Source organism: Gobio gobio (genome assembly GCF_949357685.1).
Source record: "Gobio gobio genome assembly, chromosome: 3".
In the NCBI taxonomy this organism is placed as follows: domain Eukaryota; kingdom Metazoa; phylum Chordata; class Actinopteri; order Cypriniformes; family Gobionidae; genus Gobio; species Gobio gobio.
This window is the reverse complement of record NC_137099.1, coordinates 6,654,684-6,672,208: the sequence shown is the minus strand read 5'-3', so window position 1 is coordinate 6,672,208 and position 17,525 is coordinate 6,654,684. Positions and strand designations below refer to the sequence as shown.

At 36.6% G+C, this 17,525-nt stretch overlaps 1 protein-coding gene across 1 annotated transcript in view; it reads left to right on the top strand.

Annotated features, from left to right (window-relative positions):
• gpc5a (glypican 5a) overlaps window positions 1-17,525 on the top strand; it is a 296,070-nt gene that overhangs the window by 81,962 nt on the left and 196,583 nt on the right. Inside the window, exons 4-5 of the mRNA XM_079812367.1 lie at window positions 6,615-6,751; window positions 8,772-8,897. Of these exons, the coding sequence (XP_079668493.1) occupies window positions 6,615-6,751; window positions 8,772-8,897 (263 nt within the window). The remainder of the gene's footprint in view (window positions 1-6,614; window positions 6,752-8,771; window positions 8,898-17,525) is intronic.

Genomic DNA, 17,525 nt, shown 5'->3' with positions numbered 1-17,525 from the left:
TGTATTATCCAAAGTATGCTTTTTATCAGTTGATGCATTCCCTGGGAATCAAACCCTAGCGCCATACTCTCCTGTTAGAGCTACAGGAATGTATATTTCCTGAATATTCATTATTAAAAAAATTATATTTTGAATTGTTTAATAAGGCTAATTTCTTATCTTTGTATTTTTTTATTATTCTAAGTACAAATAAGTAAATAATATTTTCACATTTTTTGCTTAATATGACAGAAAATAACTTAAAATTAAAAACAAAATCTTTATTAAGGGTCGAATTGTTTTTTGGTTTGTTTGTGGTGTAAATGACGAAGGACAAACGTAAAAACATGATGGAAATTATTATTATTATTATTATTTAATCTTTCAATTTTGTTTAGATCATATTTTAAAATATCTAATCATTTATATTTTTTAAATGTAAGTTTCATATGTTAAAAGTCTCTGGGACAAGAGTAAATCAGTGAAATCCACATAAAATACAACTGAAAAAGTAGAAAATAAAAATCAAAGCATGATATAAAGTGTAGTTTGGCATACTGTAGTTTGGGCTTGATTTACTAAACAGGGGAAATTAGCGTAAGAGCACAATCCCATAAAAGCACCGATAGGAGTGTACAGTTCTGCATGTGATCTACTGATGACACACAAATCAAAGAACACAGACGCAGCCGGATCATTTCCATAATGACCAACACAATCTACCAAGAGCAGCACAAATTAGTGTCTGGTTTAAGACATGCTTTTTTGGGGGTTAAATAATGACGCAAACACCAGTAAATTGATGAGCACAAACCTTAGTAAATCAGCTTGCGTGATTCATTTAAATACTCTCCTCCCATAAATGTTGCGTCTGAAAGGGAAACTCCTACAAATGCTTATGCAATAAAAGGTCAGCTGCAAAAATAACCCTGTCCACGCCTTTTCAGAGCTCATTTATCACTGCGTCTTCAGTAAATCCTGACAGTAGTTATTTAATGCTAAAAGAGGGTTTGCACAGTCGCAAGTTGTTTGTAAATCTGGCTCTAAGTGCTCAGAAAAAGCCCTATTTAAAGGAACACTCCACTTTTTTTTGAAAATAGGCTCATTTTCCAACTCCCCTTGAGTGAAACAGTTGAGTTTTACCATTTTCAAGTCCATTCAGTCGATCTCCGGGTCTGGCTGTTGCACTTTTAGCATAGCTTAGCATAGATCATTGAATCTGATTAGACCGTTAGCATCTCGCTCAAAAATGACCAAAGAGTTTCAAAATTTTTCCTATTTAAAACTTGACTCTTCTGTAGTTACATTGTGTACTAAACCCGACGGAAAGTTGCAATTTTCTAGGCCAATAGCCTATGGCTAGGAACTATGCTCTCATTCCTGCATAATAATCAAGGAACTTTGTGCCGTACCATGGGTGCAGCGGCACAATGATATTACGCAGCGGCTGAAAATAGTCCCCAGCACGCTCTCTGTTCAAGCAGGTTGTCACGTTGGTTATGTTGACGGAAGTTAGCCTATTTTCAGGTGCTGCTTAACTCTAGGGGTGCTGGAAAATGAGCCTATTTTCAAAAAAAGAGTGTTCATTTAATCTGTAAGTGGTTTTGGCTAGAATACATTGATGCATTGGCGAGTTACATATATATTTTTTGGTTTTTCACAAAAAAATGCTGTGACTAGATGGCTACTTGTGAGATTTTGAATTTCATTTAGTCTATAAAATCCTGCAGACGCAATCATCATTTACTTTTATGGCTGTGGCCCGACCAAATGACTTGCATTCACTAAACACTAAACCCAAACACTGGCCTTTGCGTTTCTGCAATTGTCATGCCTTGAAAATTCTCCAAGCAGTGTCTTAAAGGCCGTCATGTAACTTCTGCTTGGACGGTGTGGTATGCGGTACGGCCTGAACATCAGTTGCTCGCAGTCACACATGCCATGCTGCAGCCAGCGAGCCCAGAACATTCTCAAAATACTCCCGTGTGGGCAGCTGCAGCGGCACGGCCGACACCGCTGATGTGCTCTGGCCGCCTGCAAATTGAATTTGCCCTAAATCATAGTGGGCTTCTGTGGGATCCAGTACGCATGTTTTCAGATCGTGTTGTGCTGTGTTGAAATGTGAAGGTTTGCAGATAGCGTGTGTGTGTCTGCGAGTAGGAATAAGCCTTTAAAGCACATGGCTTTGTCAGCTATCGGGTGACACTTGATCTGCAGGGGTCTGGGTGTGGATCAGAATCAAGTCTCTAATAAGGTGTTGTCATTGGTTAGGTGGGGCATCACGGCTCATATTAGACCAATAAAAACGATATGACCTGTCTAATTTAAGTCCAAACCATCCCAGTTGTTCTGGAGGAATCTTCATAAAACGCAACAGATGCCTACATTATTAGTGTCTGTTTAGTCTCACATTGTGTTGGACGGACCAAAATATTATGTCAAAGTAGGATTTTTTTTATTTTTTAGGTCTACATACCATAATATAGTTATTTTTGCAGGAAATTCTATAAAAAAAGTATTGTGTAACGCAGTCATGTGTTTATACCTAATAGGGATGCCACAATTCTCAATATAATATTGAACCGTTCGGTACGGCATTCACGGTTCAATACGCGCTTGTGAATTGCGGTGTTTCGGTTTTTCATTTAATTAATTCTTTTTCTACAAATTCTATAATTTGCCTCCATCCCAATACTGAACAACGCGACATACATTCACATCACACGTTACTGGTAGAGTTATACTCACGGAACACTATAGTTATTCACAATCACGAAAGTTCATTATTTGCATGCGTTTTAAAGCCTTGCCGGCTCATTTGCGTGCGCTGTTTTAACATGCGCTTCTCCGAGCGTGCGCACTAAACGCCTGTCAAACACGTAATTACTGGACTAAGTAGTCGTCTTACTGCGTTAATATTGTCAAATACACACAAGGTTAACATAAACACAGTCGGTTATGTCTAAAGTGAAAGTAAAATCGGTGTGTGTCTGTATATTAGATGCACGGAGGTCTAACAATGACAGCAGCGCAGCCTATAGTGAACACGCTGTCCTTAAAGGGACAGTTCACCTCTAAAATTATGTCATTATTTACTCACTCTACTATTGTTCCAAACCTGTATTCATTTCTCAATGACAGTTCATTCAAAAATGAAAATTCTATCCCTTTAATGTAGGGCTGGGCAAATTAACGCGTTAACGCGGGCGATTAATTTTTTCAGTTTAACGCATTAAAAATATTTAACGCAAATAACGCAGCGTCCGTTTTTATATCCATTTTTGCTTAGCGTTACATGATCATCACGCTCTTATTCATGTAAATGCTTCCAAGCGTGACAAGGCACAAGCGAACGCGCTGTATGCCAATGTCCTGTGTGTGTGTGTGTCAGTGTCCTGTCTGTGTGGATGCATCTCATGTAAGCTAATCAAGGGACACACACACACTCTCGACGCATAGATAGACTCGCGTCAGTTTCCTGCTCACATCGAGTTCTCTTTTGCTCTTGAACAAACAATAACACAGAGGATTTTGAGTATTCTCATATTAGGAGTCTTAAATTAGTTAAATAACGTCTTAAATGAACTTAAAGAGTAGTGAGGAAATGAGATGCGCGGGACAGCGCGTGAGATCCGCGGCTGTTCTTAAAGTGACAGGAGCGCTGATGATCATCAATAATGTTCATCAAAGAACAACGGGAACAGAGAAAATTTTAGCTTTAATGATGATTCATCTATATTTAATTTATTATTTATGCAGGTAAGAAAGATAACTATTACATTTCTGTATATGTATAACAGGGAAGGCCATAGGTAAATATAACATTTATTATTTTGGGTTTATGTAAAGATTGTTTTAAGTTCACTTAAATTAAAAGTTGTTTTTTTTAAAGCCTAATAAATGTTGAAATTGGGAGCTTTCAGTTATACTGTAATGTAACGTCATTAATGTTTCATAGACACTTTAGTATCAGTGATACTGGCCTTCATTCATAAAAATATGACAATACAACACATATTTTAAATATGCTGTCTTTAAATTGTTTATACAGTAATTTGGAGAGTAACTGAAATTATTACAATATCAAAATATTAAAAACGTAAAATATTAAAAACTTGCGATTAATCGCGATTAATTACAGAAAAAAGTGTGATTAATTAGGTTTTTTTTTAATCGATGCCCAGCACTACTTTAATGTTAATACAACAACAAAAGACACTCACTCAAAATCACTCACTGATCTTGACTGAAAAACTAATACAGTAGCTAAGAATGAATGTATATTTTATAGTGAAGTCTATGTTGTAGTGAAGTATTGTTTTATTTTTACATTTATTCAATTTCATACTTAAATGCTGCTGTACTGCTCTGGGTTGCCAGTGTAAATCTTTATATATATTTATTTTATATTATACAGTACACTAGGAATGTGTACAAGGGTTTTTTTTAAGTAAAGTTTTAAGTTTAAGTAAGGTTTTTCAATTATTTTAAGTAAAATAAAGAAAGTAAAGAAAAAGAAAAAATGTTCTCCTTAAGCTCTTGCTGTTCCTGTTGCCTAAGAATAGAATAGCAAAAAACTGATGTGACTAGCCATCAGAACCGAACCGAACCGAAAACCGTGGTTAAAAACCGAGGGATGTATTGAACCGTGGATTAACTGTATTGTTGCATCCCTAATACCTAAATATGCGATAATTCTGACATCATTGCAAAGACATCTTCACATGATGAAACACTTGAGTTCAAAACAAATATGGTTATCCTGGCTGTGTGCTTCGGGTCATTGTCATGTTGGAAGATCCAGCCTCGACCCATCTTCAATGCTCTAACTGAGGGAAGGAGGTTGTTCCCCAAAATCTTGCAATACATGGCTCCGGTCATCCTCTCCTTAATACAGTGCAGTCGCCCTGTCCCATGTGCAGGAAAACACCCCCAAAGCATAATGCTACCACCCCCATGCTTTCTCCAAACACGTTTAGTGGAATTATGACCAAAAAGTTCTATTTTGGTCTCATCTGACCACATGACTTTCTCCCATGACTCCTCTGGATCATCCAAATGGTCATTGGCAAGCTTAAGACGGGCCTGGACATGTGCTGGTTTAAGAAGGGGAACCTTTAGTGCCATGCTTGATTTCAAACCATGACGTCTTAGTGTATTACCAACAGTAACCTTGGAAACGGTGGTCCCAGCTCTTTTCAGGTCATTGACCAGCTCCTCCCGTGTAGTTCTGGGCTGATTTCTCACCTTTCTTAGGATCATTGAGACCCCACGAGGTGAGATCTTACATGGAGCCCCAGTCCGTGGGAGATTGACAGTCATGTTTAGCTTCTTCCATTTTCTAATGATTGCTCCAACAGTGGACCTTTTTTCACCAAGCTGCTTGGCAATTTCCCCGTAGCCCTTTCCAGCCTTGTGGAGGTGTACAATTTTGTCTCTAGTGTCTTTGGACAGCTCTTTGGTCTTGGCCATGTTAGTAGTTGGATTCTTACTGATTGTATGGGGTGGACAGGTGTCTTTATGCAGCTAACAAACTCAAACAGGTGCATCTAATTTAGGATAATAAATGTAGTGGAGGTGGACATTTTAAAGGCAGATTAACAGGTCTTTGAGGGTCAGAATTCTAGCTGATAGACAGGTGTTCAAATACTTATTTGCAGCTGTATCATACATATAAATAGTTAAAAAATCATACATTGTGACTTCTGGATTTTTTTTTTAGATTATGTCTCTCACAGTGGACATGCACCTACGATGACAATTTCAGACCCTTCCATGATTTCTAAGTGGGAGAACTTGCAAAATAGCAGGGTGTTCAAATACTTATTTTCCTCACTGTATGAATGTATGTATATATATATATATATATATATATATATATATATATATATATATATATATATATATATATATATATATATATATATATATATATATATATATATATATATATATATATATATATATATATATATATATATAATTAGTATTATTATATATACGAAGACATATGTGTTAATACAGCTCTAAATGAATACTCTACTAATAAATAATAAACACAACTTTGTTTGCCTGATGAAAACCTGCACACCTCGACTCCTGGAAACTGTAGACAGTCGGATTAGAGCTGGTGGTTTCGGCATCAGATGGTGCAGATCTGCCATTTGTGTCTGCTACCCAGACAATCTGTGAACAATTGATGAATGTGCCATCTGATGCCGAGAGACTACTCACTGACTGACTCATGGACTGTTTATGGATATATTGACTCATGTACTGAGTCACGTTTGCTCTTTTCAAAATCTCACTTTGTAGTACTGTAGAAAAAATGCCTATTCCTTTTACTGTTACAGTCCAGCCCCAGATCATCATTAGAGAAACCGTCACATTGTTGACTTCTTTCAGAGGCAGCAAGATTGCAAATGCTGTTGCGAGTGCATGACTTAAAAAACAGCACCGCCTAGTGGCTGATCGTGCTATTACAGTACAGGCACATCGACCCCTTTTGACCTGCGAAAAGTGCAAGTTTAGCGTTCCGGTTACCAGCCCTGAGCTTTAGCCACTATTAAACGCCTATAATGAGCATGCCTGTGGATATGTTAGCAATAGTGACAGTCTGTGTGTGAATCCTGCAGGTGCACAAGGTGTGCGGTCACCCCAGCAGACAGCCGGAGCAGGTGGGCAGCGCTCAGCACGGCAGCGGCGGACGAGACTCCATTCCTCTCAAAGGAGCCGTCAGAAACGCACAGGACAGCCTCAGCAACTGGAGGAGGTGAGTCTGGAAATCACATCAACACACTGTATACACAGTCAAAGCTTTGGACGTGTTACGTGTAAACGCACTAGTCTTTTAATGATGATAACTGATGAAGCAACAGGTGAACAGGATGGATAATCAGGCAAACTGAGGAAGTCAGGAAAACAGAACCACAGCAGAACAACTGACTATAACTGCAACAGGACAAATGTCTGATCATATGAAATCATAGGGATAGTAATTATTCGGTGACTAAAACATAACTACACAAATAACATTTGAATTTATAATCTAATTATTTATTTTTAAAAAACATGTCTTAATACCATTATAATTAAATATTAATATTAAATAAATAAATGTAAATATTTTATTAATATTAAAATAAATATATTTTTTAAAATCTCCCATATAAATATATAATACAGTAAAATACAACTGGACTTTGTACATACATGATGGATAAGAATATTGTTTGTAGTAATACATTTTAATTCATTATTATTTGCTATAATTGTATTTTTGAAAACATGTTTTAATAATAATAATAATTTCATTAATATTAAATATTATGCAATATTTGTTTTTTAAACCCAAAGGGAAAACATATTTTTAATAAAAAATAAATACAGTATAAATAGGTCTTTGTACATATATAATAAATACAAATATTTTATATATTAATATATTTTAATTAATTAATACGTTGTATAATATAATATTAATGTTAAATATTATATAATGTTTTATATAAAGATTTATAAAAAAAATACATACAGTATAACTGGGTCTTTATACATATCATTTATAGTTATATTTTATATATTAATATAATATTCTAATGTATAATATTTTGTGTAATAGTAAAACATTAAAACTATGTTTTAATATTAATAGTGATAGTAAATAGTGTTTTTAGTTCATATTTTTTCATTAATTTCATTGTTTTATTAATATTTTATATATCAAGTGGATACAAGATATTCAAAATATAAATGAAAAATGTAGATCTTTAAAAAAAAACACATGCTGACTATAACTGCAACAGGATAAATTGAAACATGTCTGATCATATGAAATCATAGGGATAGTAATTATTCGGTGACTAAAACATAACTACACAAATAACATTGGAATTTATAATCTATAATTTATAATTTATAAGTCTTAATACCATTATAATTAAATATTAATATTAAATAAATAAATGTAAATATTTTATTAATATTAAAATAAATATATTTTTTAAAATCTCCCATATAAATATATAATACAGTAAAATACAACTGGACTTTGTACATACATGATGGATAAGAATATTGTATGTAGTAATACATTTTAATTCATTATTATTTGCTATAATTGTATTTTTGAAAACATGTTTTAATAATAATAATAATTTCATTAATATTAAATATTATGCAATATTTGTTTTTTAAACCCAAAGGGAAAACATATGTTTAATAAAAATAAATACAGTATAAAGAGGTCTTTGTACATATATATAATAAATACAAATGTTTTATATATTAATATATTTTAATTGATTAATACGTTGTATAATATAATTACTATTGTTTGTTAAATATTATATAATGTTTTATATAAAGATTTAAAAAAATACATACAGTATAAATGGGTCTTTATACATATCATTTATAGTTATATTTTATATATTAATATAATATTCCAATGTATAATATTTTGTGTAATAGTAAAAACTGTTTTAATATTAATAGTGATAGTAAATAGTGTTTTTAGTTAATATTTTTTCATTAATTTCATTTTTGTATTAATATTTTATATATCAAGTGGATACAAGATATTCAAAATATAAATGAAAAATGTAGATCTTAAAAAAAAAACCACATGCTTTATGAGTTGAATTGTTAGTGATGCATGTATTATGTCCATGAGGACTCAATAGGAAGACGCTCTTCATGAAAGTTCCTGAGGCCACATGAACGTTGAACAGCTGTGTTAGTGCGCCATCTCCTGGACACACAATGAATCAAACTCATCTCTGTCTCTCCAGAGATTTCATCAGCAGTCTGCGTCTGTACCGCACGTTCTACGGTGGCCTGGCGGACCTGCTGTGTGTGAGCAATCTGGGCTCTGGAGACGGACTGGCCTGCTGGAACGGAGCAGAGATTGACAAAGGGTACATGTCTGAAATCTATCTATCTATCTATCTATCTATCTATCTATCTATCTATCTATCTATCTATCTATCTATCTATCTATCTATCTATCTATCTATCTATCTATCTATCTATCTATCTATCTATCTATCTATCTATCTATCTATCTATCTCTATCTATCTCTATCTATCTCTATCTATCTCTATCTATCTATCTCTATCTATCTATCTGGTTCCTGGTTAAAGGGTACATAACACACAGTTTCTGCTGTGAAACTGTCTCAAAAACTCTCATGTTAATCTTGAGTACCTCTAGAGTAGTATTGCATCCTTCATATCTCAGAAGAGGCTTTAGTTTTATCAGATTTATTAAAGACAGATACGCTGTACCCATTCTTTCAAAACATCAGAGTTTGTGGAGGCGTGCAGTGGGCGGAGCTAAAGAATCTCGAACACACACACACACAAAATACATCATGGCATTATCCCTGGATAACTTTTGATTCAGTATCCGTTCAGTATTTTGTTCACATTATATGCACTTATATGCCGATTGCCAACAAAACACACACATTTGATGTTGTTTCACTCACCGCCTGCGGTTTCCACTCATGACAGGGAACAAACACACGCTTGCAGAACTCCGGAAACACAAACTGCATCCACTGTTTCCTTAACGCTGGGTTATTTGGGAAGCTGAACAAGCTCTTGCTCTCGCTCTGGTTGATGTGTGTGTGTGTGTGTGCATATCCGGCAGAAGTGCCCATACAAGGAATTTCACCCTTTATGAAATCATACAGGGCCATACTCTAAAAAAACTTTCCGAAACTTGTTCGAACCCTGAAGGAGTGTGTTTGGCACAGAAATACTCTGTCATACGTCCAACTTGTTTTCTTGAAATTGTGTCCATGTTTAGCGTGAGAATCAATTCTTTAACAGAGTAAATAAGTCAGAATTCATGAAATAGCACTAGAGTTGAGCCATAAACCTTCATAGTTCCTTTGATAAAGACACTTAAGTTAGTCCACTGAGACTTACCTATAATTAGTGCACTACTATAGTACACTACTATATCCTACTGTAAGTACAGAAGTGTGTTTTAGTCTGATTTGTGCTTGCTCTTTATTCCCATCAGTAGATTTGAAGATTTTATCTGTCCATTTTCATGCTCAGTCTTTGATTTTTGGGCTTTTGGTTTGCATATTTCCAGTATTACACATGCAGGATTTTATTATTATTATTATTTAACAATTTTTTATTATTTAACAAATAATTTATATTTATTGTATTCGTATCAAACAATGAGTTCATCAGGAAGTAAAATCACTTTATTTGCATGATTGTAATATGACCAAAAGCAACAAAACAAAAAACATAAATCATATAAACAATAACTAATAATAATATTTTTTATATAACTTTACCTAATCTAAGTGATTTCCTAATTTTCCTAATTTTTCAAGGTATGTTGCATTTTACTTAACCAACAATAATAAAATAATGTATGACGAAATAATAATAACAATTATTATTATTATTTGTTTTTATTTAGTTCAGTTCACCATTGGCATTTCTTTTAAGATCTAACCAACTCCTGGGGTCATTTGGGAAATCCCGAGTTGCATTATATAAACTGAAGACTCTGAAAAAAGTGTGTATGGCCACTCGTCATTGCACAGATGTAGCTACTTGTGTGATGGTTTCCGCCTGTGTAATTAATGATTTTGTGTAGGGGTGGTCTGTGTTGGCAATTTTCCCGCTCACCATAAACAGCTTTATAAGTGACAGGCCAGCTGTTCCTAGATCCGCAGCATCCTCCCGTTCCCCTCTCCGCTGCACACTGGGGAAAAATCCAATCCATCTCCAAACTGCTCCTATCTCACCTGGCCTGTCATCGCCCCAACACTCCCATAAATTCATCCCCGGTGGTATTTCCTCCGAACTGTCATCCGCTGTCAGCGCTGCCAGATGGCAGGTGGGACCATATTTCAAGAGGAGGGGTGGGGCGGGGCCGGGACGGGACGGCCTGCAGGACGGGTTATCGTCCGCCAGTAACTGCTGACAGGACGAGGTGAGGTGGTTTCCCGGCTGCTGCTCAGCTGCTGTGCTGAGATGACAGTAATTCAAGAGGCGTCCTCTAGTGGTGGAGCTAAGGAACATGAGATTTGATGATTATGGGATGTGTTTGAGTTAATCTATTGAGTTAATGTGCGACCACTTGTATTGGCAAAGTAATCATTATTTGCGTATTTATGAAAAAGAAAAAAAACAACAACTGTATTGTTCATATTTAATTGACTCTTTGGACAAAGGTTGCACTCTTAAACATTACATAAATTAATTGATAATTGAAGGTGTTTTCACCCCATTTCAATTAACAATACTGTACCAAAATGGAGTTATAGAGCTACTAGCTTAAATATTTCCTTCAACAAAACTAATACAAACTTGTGAAAAATGACTGGATTTACCCCATTTATGTGTATAAAAAAGCATGGAGTGGTACTGGAAGGTATTTAAAGAAAACAAAAGTACTGTAAGACATTTAGATGTTTTAGTTTAACAATCATGCTAATAGTTTGCTTCAAATAGGCTAAATTTATTCAAAAAGATGGAGTCCATGGAATAAGAGTGAATGAAGGGTGTTTTCACACCTATAGATCATTTGTTTTGTTTCCGAAACGGACTCAATTTGTTACAATATTGCATTTTCTTCTCGTTTCGGTTCGCTTTCACAAGGAAACCTTTCAAAGCGTACTAAAATGTGTTTATGCAAGTCAGATGCGAGTACAACTGTCCTCCTATTTGTCAGAGTTTCCTCAAAATGGCCGCATTTACACTGCAGGTCTTGATCATAGACTGTAAAAAAATATGGACGTAGTGTCCGTGACGTCACCCATAGGATTCTGATGAGCCGTTCTGAAGCGTAAAGTAGGGACGAGATGGCCGTTGCCATCTTGGCAGCGCGTCACTCCCGGATAACAGAAAATGGGCAAAAAGGCATGACGTGGGCGGAGCTTAAGTGACGCGATGACTAACCATAGACCGTAAAAAAATATGGACGACGCGACTTCATTGACTTCCGCTGACCAAAGTTGAAGCTTTCATAGGCCCGCTCACGGCGCTGACATCTTGGGACCGAGTCTGCACAGTAGCGATCTCGGGACCGGAGTTGCGCAGTAGAGAACAGGAAGTAGAGGCGCGATTATCAAAAGCCCGCCCACACTCTCGCAGATGCCGAACAATTCATTATGTTGGTGTGAAATAAACAGTTATGGAAGTGTATAAATTAAAGCTAAAGCTCCAATCTCCTCCCAAAAATCCAGAAAAAAGTCTGTTAGTGCCTCAGTGACAAGTTCATTCAGAGAAGCCGTCAATCTCAGCTGTCAATCATGACGTCACACCCCTCGTTTTTATAGCATCAAATAACTCACTAAAACTAAACTTATTTAAAAAACGAACACTTGAAATGAAATTATTGTAATAAAAACTGCCTAAAATGACAGAAACCATCTTTAGGAAACAATTATTTGAAGTGTAATTAAATTGTTTAGTGTGTCTCGCGCCCATTCTAATACATGGAGAGGCGGGGTTTAGGAGCTATACTGGGACCGGCCACAGGGGGGCGATCGAGGCCCGAAAGCTTCAATTTCTGACTGAAGCACTAAAGGCTTGTGACTAACAGACAGCAGATAAATGGCTGTCCACCTGTCACTCGAAATGGCCACGCCCTTAATTATGCAGAATTTTAAGGCTTTATATAATGTAAACGAATGAGTTATAAAAAAAATTCACCCCCCTCACAGTTGTCATGAAGGGTAAAATGAGCCGTATAGACCAAAACCACAATTTGTACCAGACTGTAAACATGTTTTATTCTGCTCTAAAGTTGGCCATTTTAACATGAGCTCAATGAGATTCTGCTCCCTTCTGGATCCTGTCCCTAGTGGCCAGTCGATGAATTGCAGTTTGAGGCACTTCCGTATTGGCTTCAAGAGAAACTGCGGGAGGTTGCCGCTTGGTCTTGATGCACAATTCTGATTTGGTGACTATATCCGATTTTTTGGAAGACCCGCTTGCATCATCTTTTAAAAGCGACCCGTATCTGATATTTGCATTTTCACTATACACTGGCGAAACAGCCCAAGACGTTCTGACCCGGAAAAGGAAGTAAAATGGCGCGATATGCAATGGACACAATGGATGCAGACGAAAGGTCAGCAAAACATTGCTCTTGTAAGGCAGAGAAAAAAGAGGAGAGCCCTTGTTGCAGTTCGTGTCCACCTGAGTTGACGTCATTCGCCTCTTTCCCTTTTTCAATGACGTACGACTCGCCTTTACTGAGGGATATCCGATTTTGACCGATGATTGACAAGTTCGCTCCATGAGCTTATTGTGGAGAAGCTCAATTACACAACATTTTAAGACGAAGAGGTGCTCTTTTGGTTTTCAACTGTGATAACTAATGTGCTCACTCACAGAATCAGACACTACTGCTTTTTATATAGCACATTTCCCGTTATGAATAAGGATGCCATTTGGTCTGTTGGTCCGTTGGGTCCGATTGCTTTCACACCTCAAGTGAACCGGCCCAGAGTTTGTTTGCAATCGGGCCGAGACCATCTCGGAGAGATTGTTTTGGTGCGGATGAGCCAGTTGCTGTGTTCACATATGCCTAAACGAAACGAAACAAGGGAAACGCACCAGCTTCCGAAACAAACGCTCAGGTGTGAAAGCACCCTAAGATTTTGAAGCTGTTTTTAAACCAAAAAGAACCATTACCATTAGTGGTGTAATGGCACACGTATTCGTACCGAACCGGTACAGGATTTCCGGTAAGGTTCACATGCCGAACCGTCAGTTTTATGTACCGTTACACCCCTAATTACCATGCATTTTTGAACATGGTACATGATAATATCATGAGTTTCTCAACCATGGTGTTTTTTGAAGGACTTTGATGTAAATACCATGGTACACTACGGTAATTATTCAGCACCATGATATGTTTCAAAGTAGCCGAAATAACATCTGATACCATCACTGTACCATGTTAGTCCATGGTTTTATCATAACACTTTTTTAAGGGTAGGGGGAGAGTGGATAAGATGAGCCTTTTTTCACTTATGTGGCCCTCAAGATAAGGGAATATATGGGGCAGAAGTACAATGAAAGTAATCTAAAGTAATTCAGGATGTCTCCTATCATTTTAAATGATCAGAATGCGTCTATGACAAAGGATTCTAAAAATATGGCTTCTTATTTTAAAAAAAGTGTTCATGTGGCTCAATTTACCCCAGGTTTGGGGTAAGTTGATCCGAGTCAGTGGGTAAGTGGCACCATATGGGTGTAAACTGAGCATCTATGAATCTGATTCCAATCCATGTGAATTTTTTAAGATAATTTACCTATTTTAATAATCCAATTTACTTTTACAAATAGTCATATTTCTTTTCTTAAAGCTAACTTAAACAACACAAAACAATCAGAATGAAGTTGAAATTTCAATATCTTTAATTCACCCTTTGCTAGGAGTTTGATTGACAGGTGATCTGACCAATCGTAATCCGCCATTCACCGAATCCAGCATTTTTGTCCGACAAAGCAGTCAAGAGAGCTCATAGATTAACGTTGGTGGGCTTGAACTTGTAAAACGGTGTGTGCCGACGTCTTTCCGCGGTTGAAACATTTTGACATTCCTTCTGATGTTCATTCATGTTAATTTGATATAAATGAACTAGAAGGAAGAGATGATGGGTTCACGAGCAGCTTTAACTGAGGCGCTACAGCGACCTGTCACCACACATTAAAGAGCCACAACACGCTATTTATTGTTTACATTTCGTTAAGAAAAGTTGAGACTTTGTTTCATATTAAAAGTAACCTGCTCTGTCCTGTCTGCCAGTGCGTTGTCAGTATCCTCTTTGCTCTGCGATGTGTTTTTCACTGCGTGAGAACGTGTGTGTGGTGTGAGAGTGCGGCTTGTCGGACATAGCAACGGTAAATAAGGGGGTGGGTCTTTGCAAACGCTCAATTTTGAACAGTAAAGTTGTAAAGTTCCCCTAAACAGAGTTTGTTGAGTAAAATTTTATAAAAACGTTAATAAATGTTTACACTGTCCCTATCAAATTAACTATATAGAGTATATAGTTGCGTATTATTACATTATATCATACGTACAAGATTTTATTTCAGTGCCTAGTGGTGGGGTAACTTACCCCACATCATTTGGCTCACTTTGCCCCATAGCTTCCATTTTGGGGGAAAAAACCTACCTAGCTTACCAATTCATGCTAAAATGTAGCTAGATGATTTTCATGGCTTTATGCATCACCAACATGCATCATATTTCCAGACCTGGATGAATTTGCTTTGATGTAACAGCCATTACATCTGTTATGCTCACATTTTACTTTGACAAGCCAAAAACAGTTTTTTAAGTAAATGGGTGCTTTCCACTTCTCCCATGTGCTTCTCCTTTTCACAGTCTGGCAGAAATTATGGGTGATTCCAAAATACTGGATAGGGTCAAACGACAATAAAAGTGTACAGTTGCTAAGAGACGGGGGGTGGGTCAACTTACCCACTGTCTCATCTTACCCCGCTCTCCCCTAAGCCTTGAGTAAAATCCATAATGAACCAGGTCATGATTGCTTTGGGAGTATTGAAATATTCTCTCGAAAGCAGGCAATCCCACCCAGAATCGAACACGTTGAAGCCTTTAGAGCGCTCTCTGATTAAGACCACAAAGGAACATGGGGATCTTTGTTTTTACTGCGATAGATGGCCCACTTGTCTCACTCCAGACTGACTTTGTCACAGCGGTCTACTTATGTATGGCAGCCCTATCCTCCATCGTACCTCAGGCCACCGCTTTTAGCACTCGGCCCACCAGAGGTAACGGTGATAAATAACCAGCCACCCCCTGGCCCCACATCTGCCAGGAGAGAGGGATAAAAAGGACAAATAAAACAGGACGGAGGGCGACAGACTGATTTACCAAGGCCATTCAGATCTAAAACGAGCGGTTTGGGCCCTGGTCACTTTGAAAGGGCCGCGGTGCATGTCCGAGAGCGAGGGCCAAACGGCCACCAGCAATTAGGATGGACGACGCTGTAGCTTTGATAAATAAGAGCACACACAGAAGGAAAGGCCAACGTGTGACCTCAATGTTATTTAAGGAAAGCTCACTTATTAGGGCCGTAATGAAAACAGAAGGGTTGATTTTTGCTCTTCTATTTATGATACAGATTCATATGGGTTCTCATGTCTGGCTCATATTGGATGGGACCAACCAGGGGCCATATTTGATATGGTATATATACATTTTTTTGACATTACTGTACTTTAACCCCTCCCCCATCTCTCTTTTTTGTTGCTGTAATGCAAAATAAATAAACAAATAACTGTTTATTTTTTAATTTGATATTTTTTAATTATTTGAGCACATCATATTTTTAAAATATTTTTACATTTAATTATGCATTTTAATCAAAAAATCTTAAATTTGTGCAGATTAAACATAAAAAATCAGTTACCTAAAAAAAAACATCCATATACGTCACAATAATGATAATTTACTTTACGCACAATACATTTTTTTTATGTATTTAAATGTAACAAACCTGTTTTGCTTTAGTTATGTATATGTACCTGCTGTCATAAAGATGACGAGGTTTTGTCTTTTTGCATTATGTCTGTATATTCATATCTCTGAAGTCACTGGCAAATGACAAATGATTCAGAAATAATGTGACCTTGTAGAATATTAACGTATGCCACTGATAATATAAAACACAATTAACCTGTAAGCTGTTGCAGATGGTAGATTGGCTTTTGCTATGAATTTTACCCTGCAAACTCAGTATTCAACTACATTTTTATATTTTCTGATTGCTTATGCAAAGCTAGCTATTGTTTTGGGTGGTTACGAGGGTGTTGCTATGCATTGCAGAGTGGGGATGGTATATCCCATGAAGGTTTTACTCAATATTTGTGTTTTGCAACCATTTTGCCTTGAGTATCCTCTAGTTTGCACCCAAAGCTTCTTATGGATAGAGTTATGCTGTGAATGTAAAAAGTTAACTCAGGATCCGTTTAAAAACAACAAAACCAAAAAACTATGTCAACAACAAAAACATTTGATGTTGCCTGTGGACGGCGTCTGATAAAACGCTTCAAATCTTCTTTCCTCCGGCTGACATGCACCTCTGCTGGTGGCACAGCAGGGTGTCCCGACAGGCTTTGTCCTTCTGAGACTTGTGACATTATAAGGGAATCACAGGCTTTGCAGGAAGTTCTGTCTGTGCTGGTCAAATATACAGACATTTGCTCAGGGCGCTTGTTTTTACACACTTGAATGTCTTGCTCTCTTCTCTGAAACAAAATGTTTATTTTTGGGAGAACATCTTTATCCCTCTTCATTGAGCATCATTCATCTATCTATCTATCTATCTATCTATCTATCTATCTATCTATCTATCTATCTATCTATCTATCTATCTATCTATCTATCTATCTATCTATCTATCTATCTATCTATCTATCTATCTATCTATCTATCTATCTATCTATCTATCTATCTATCTATCTATCTATCTATCTATCTATCTATCTATCTATCTATCTATCTATCTATCTATCTATCT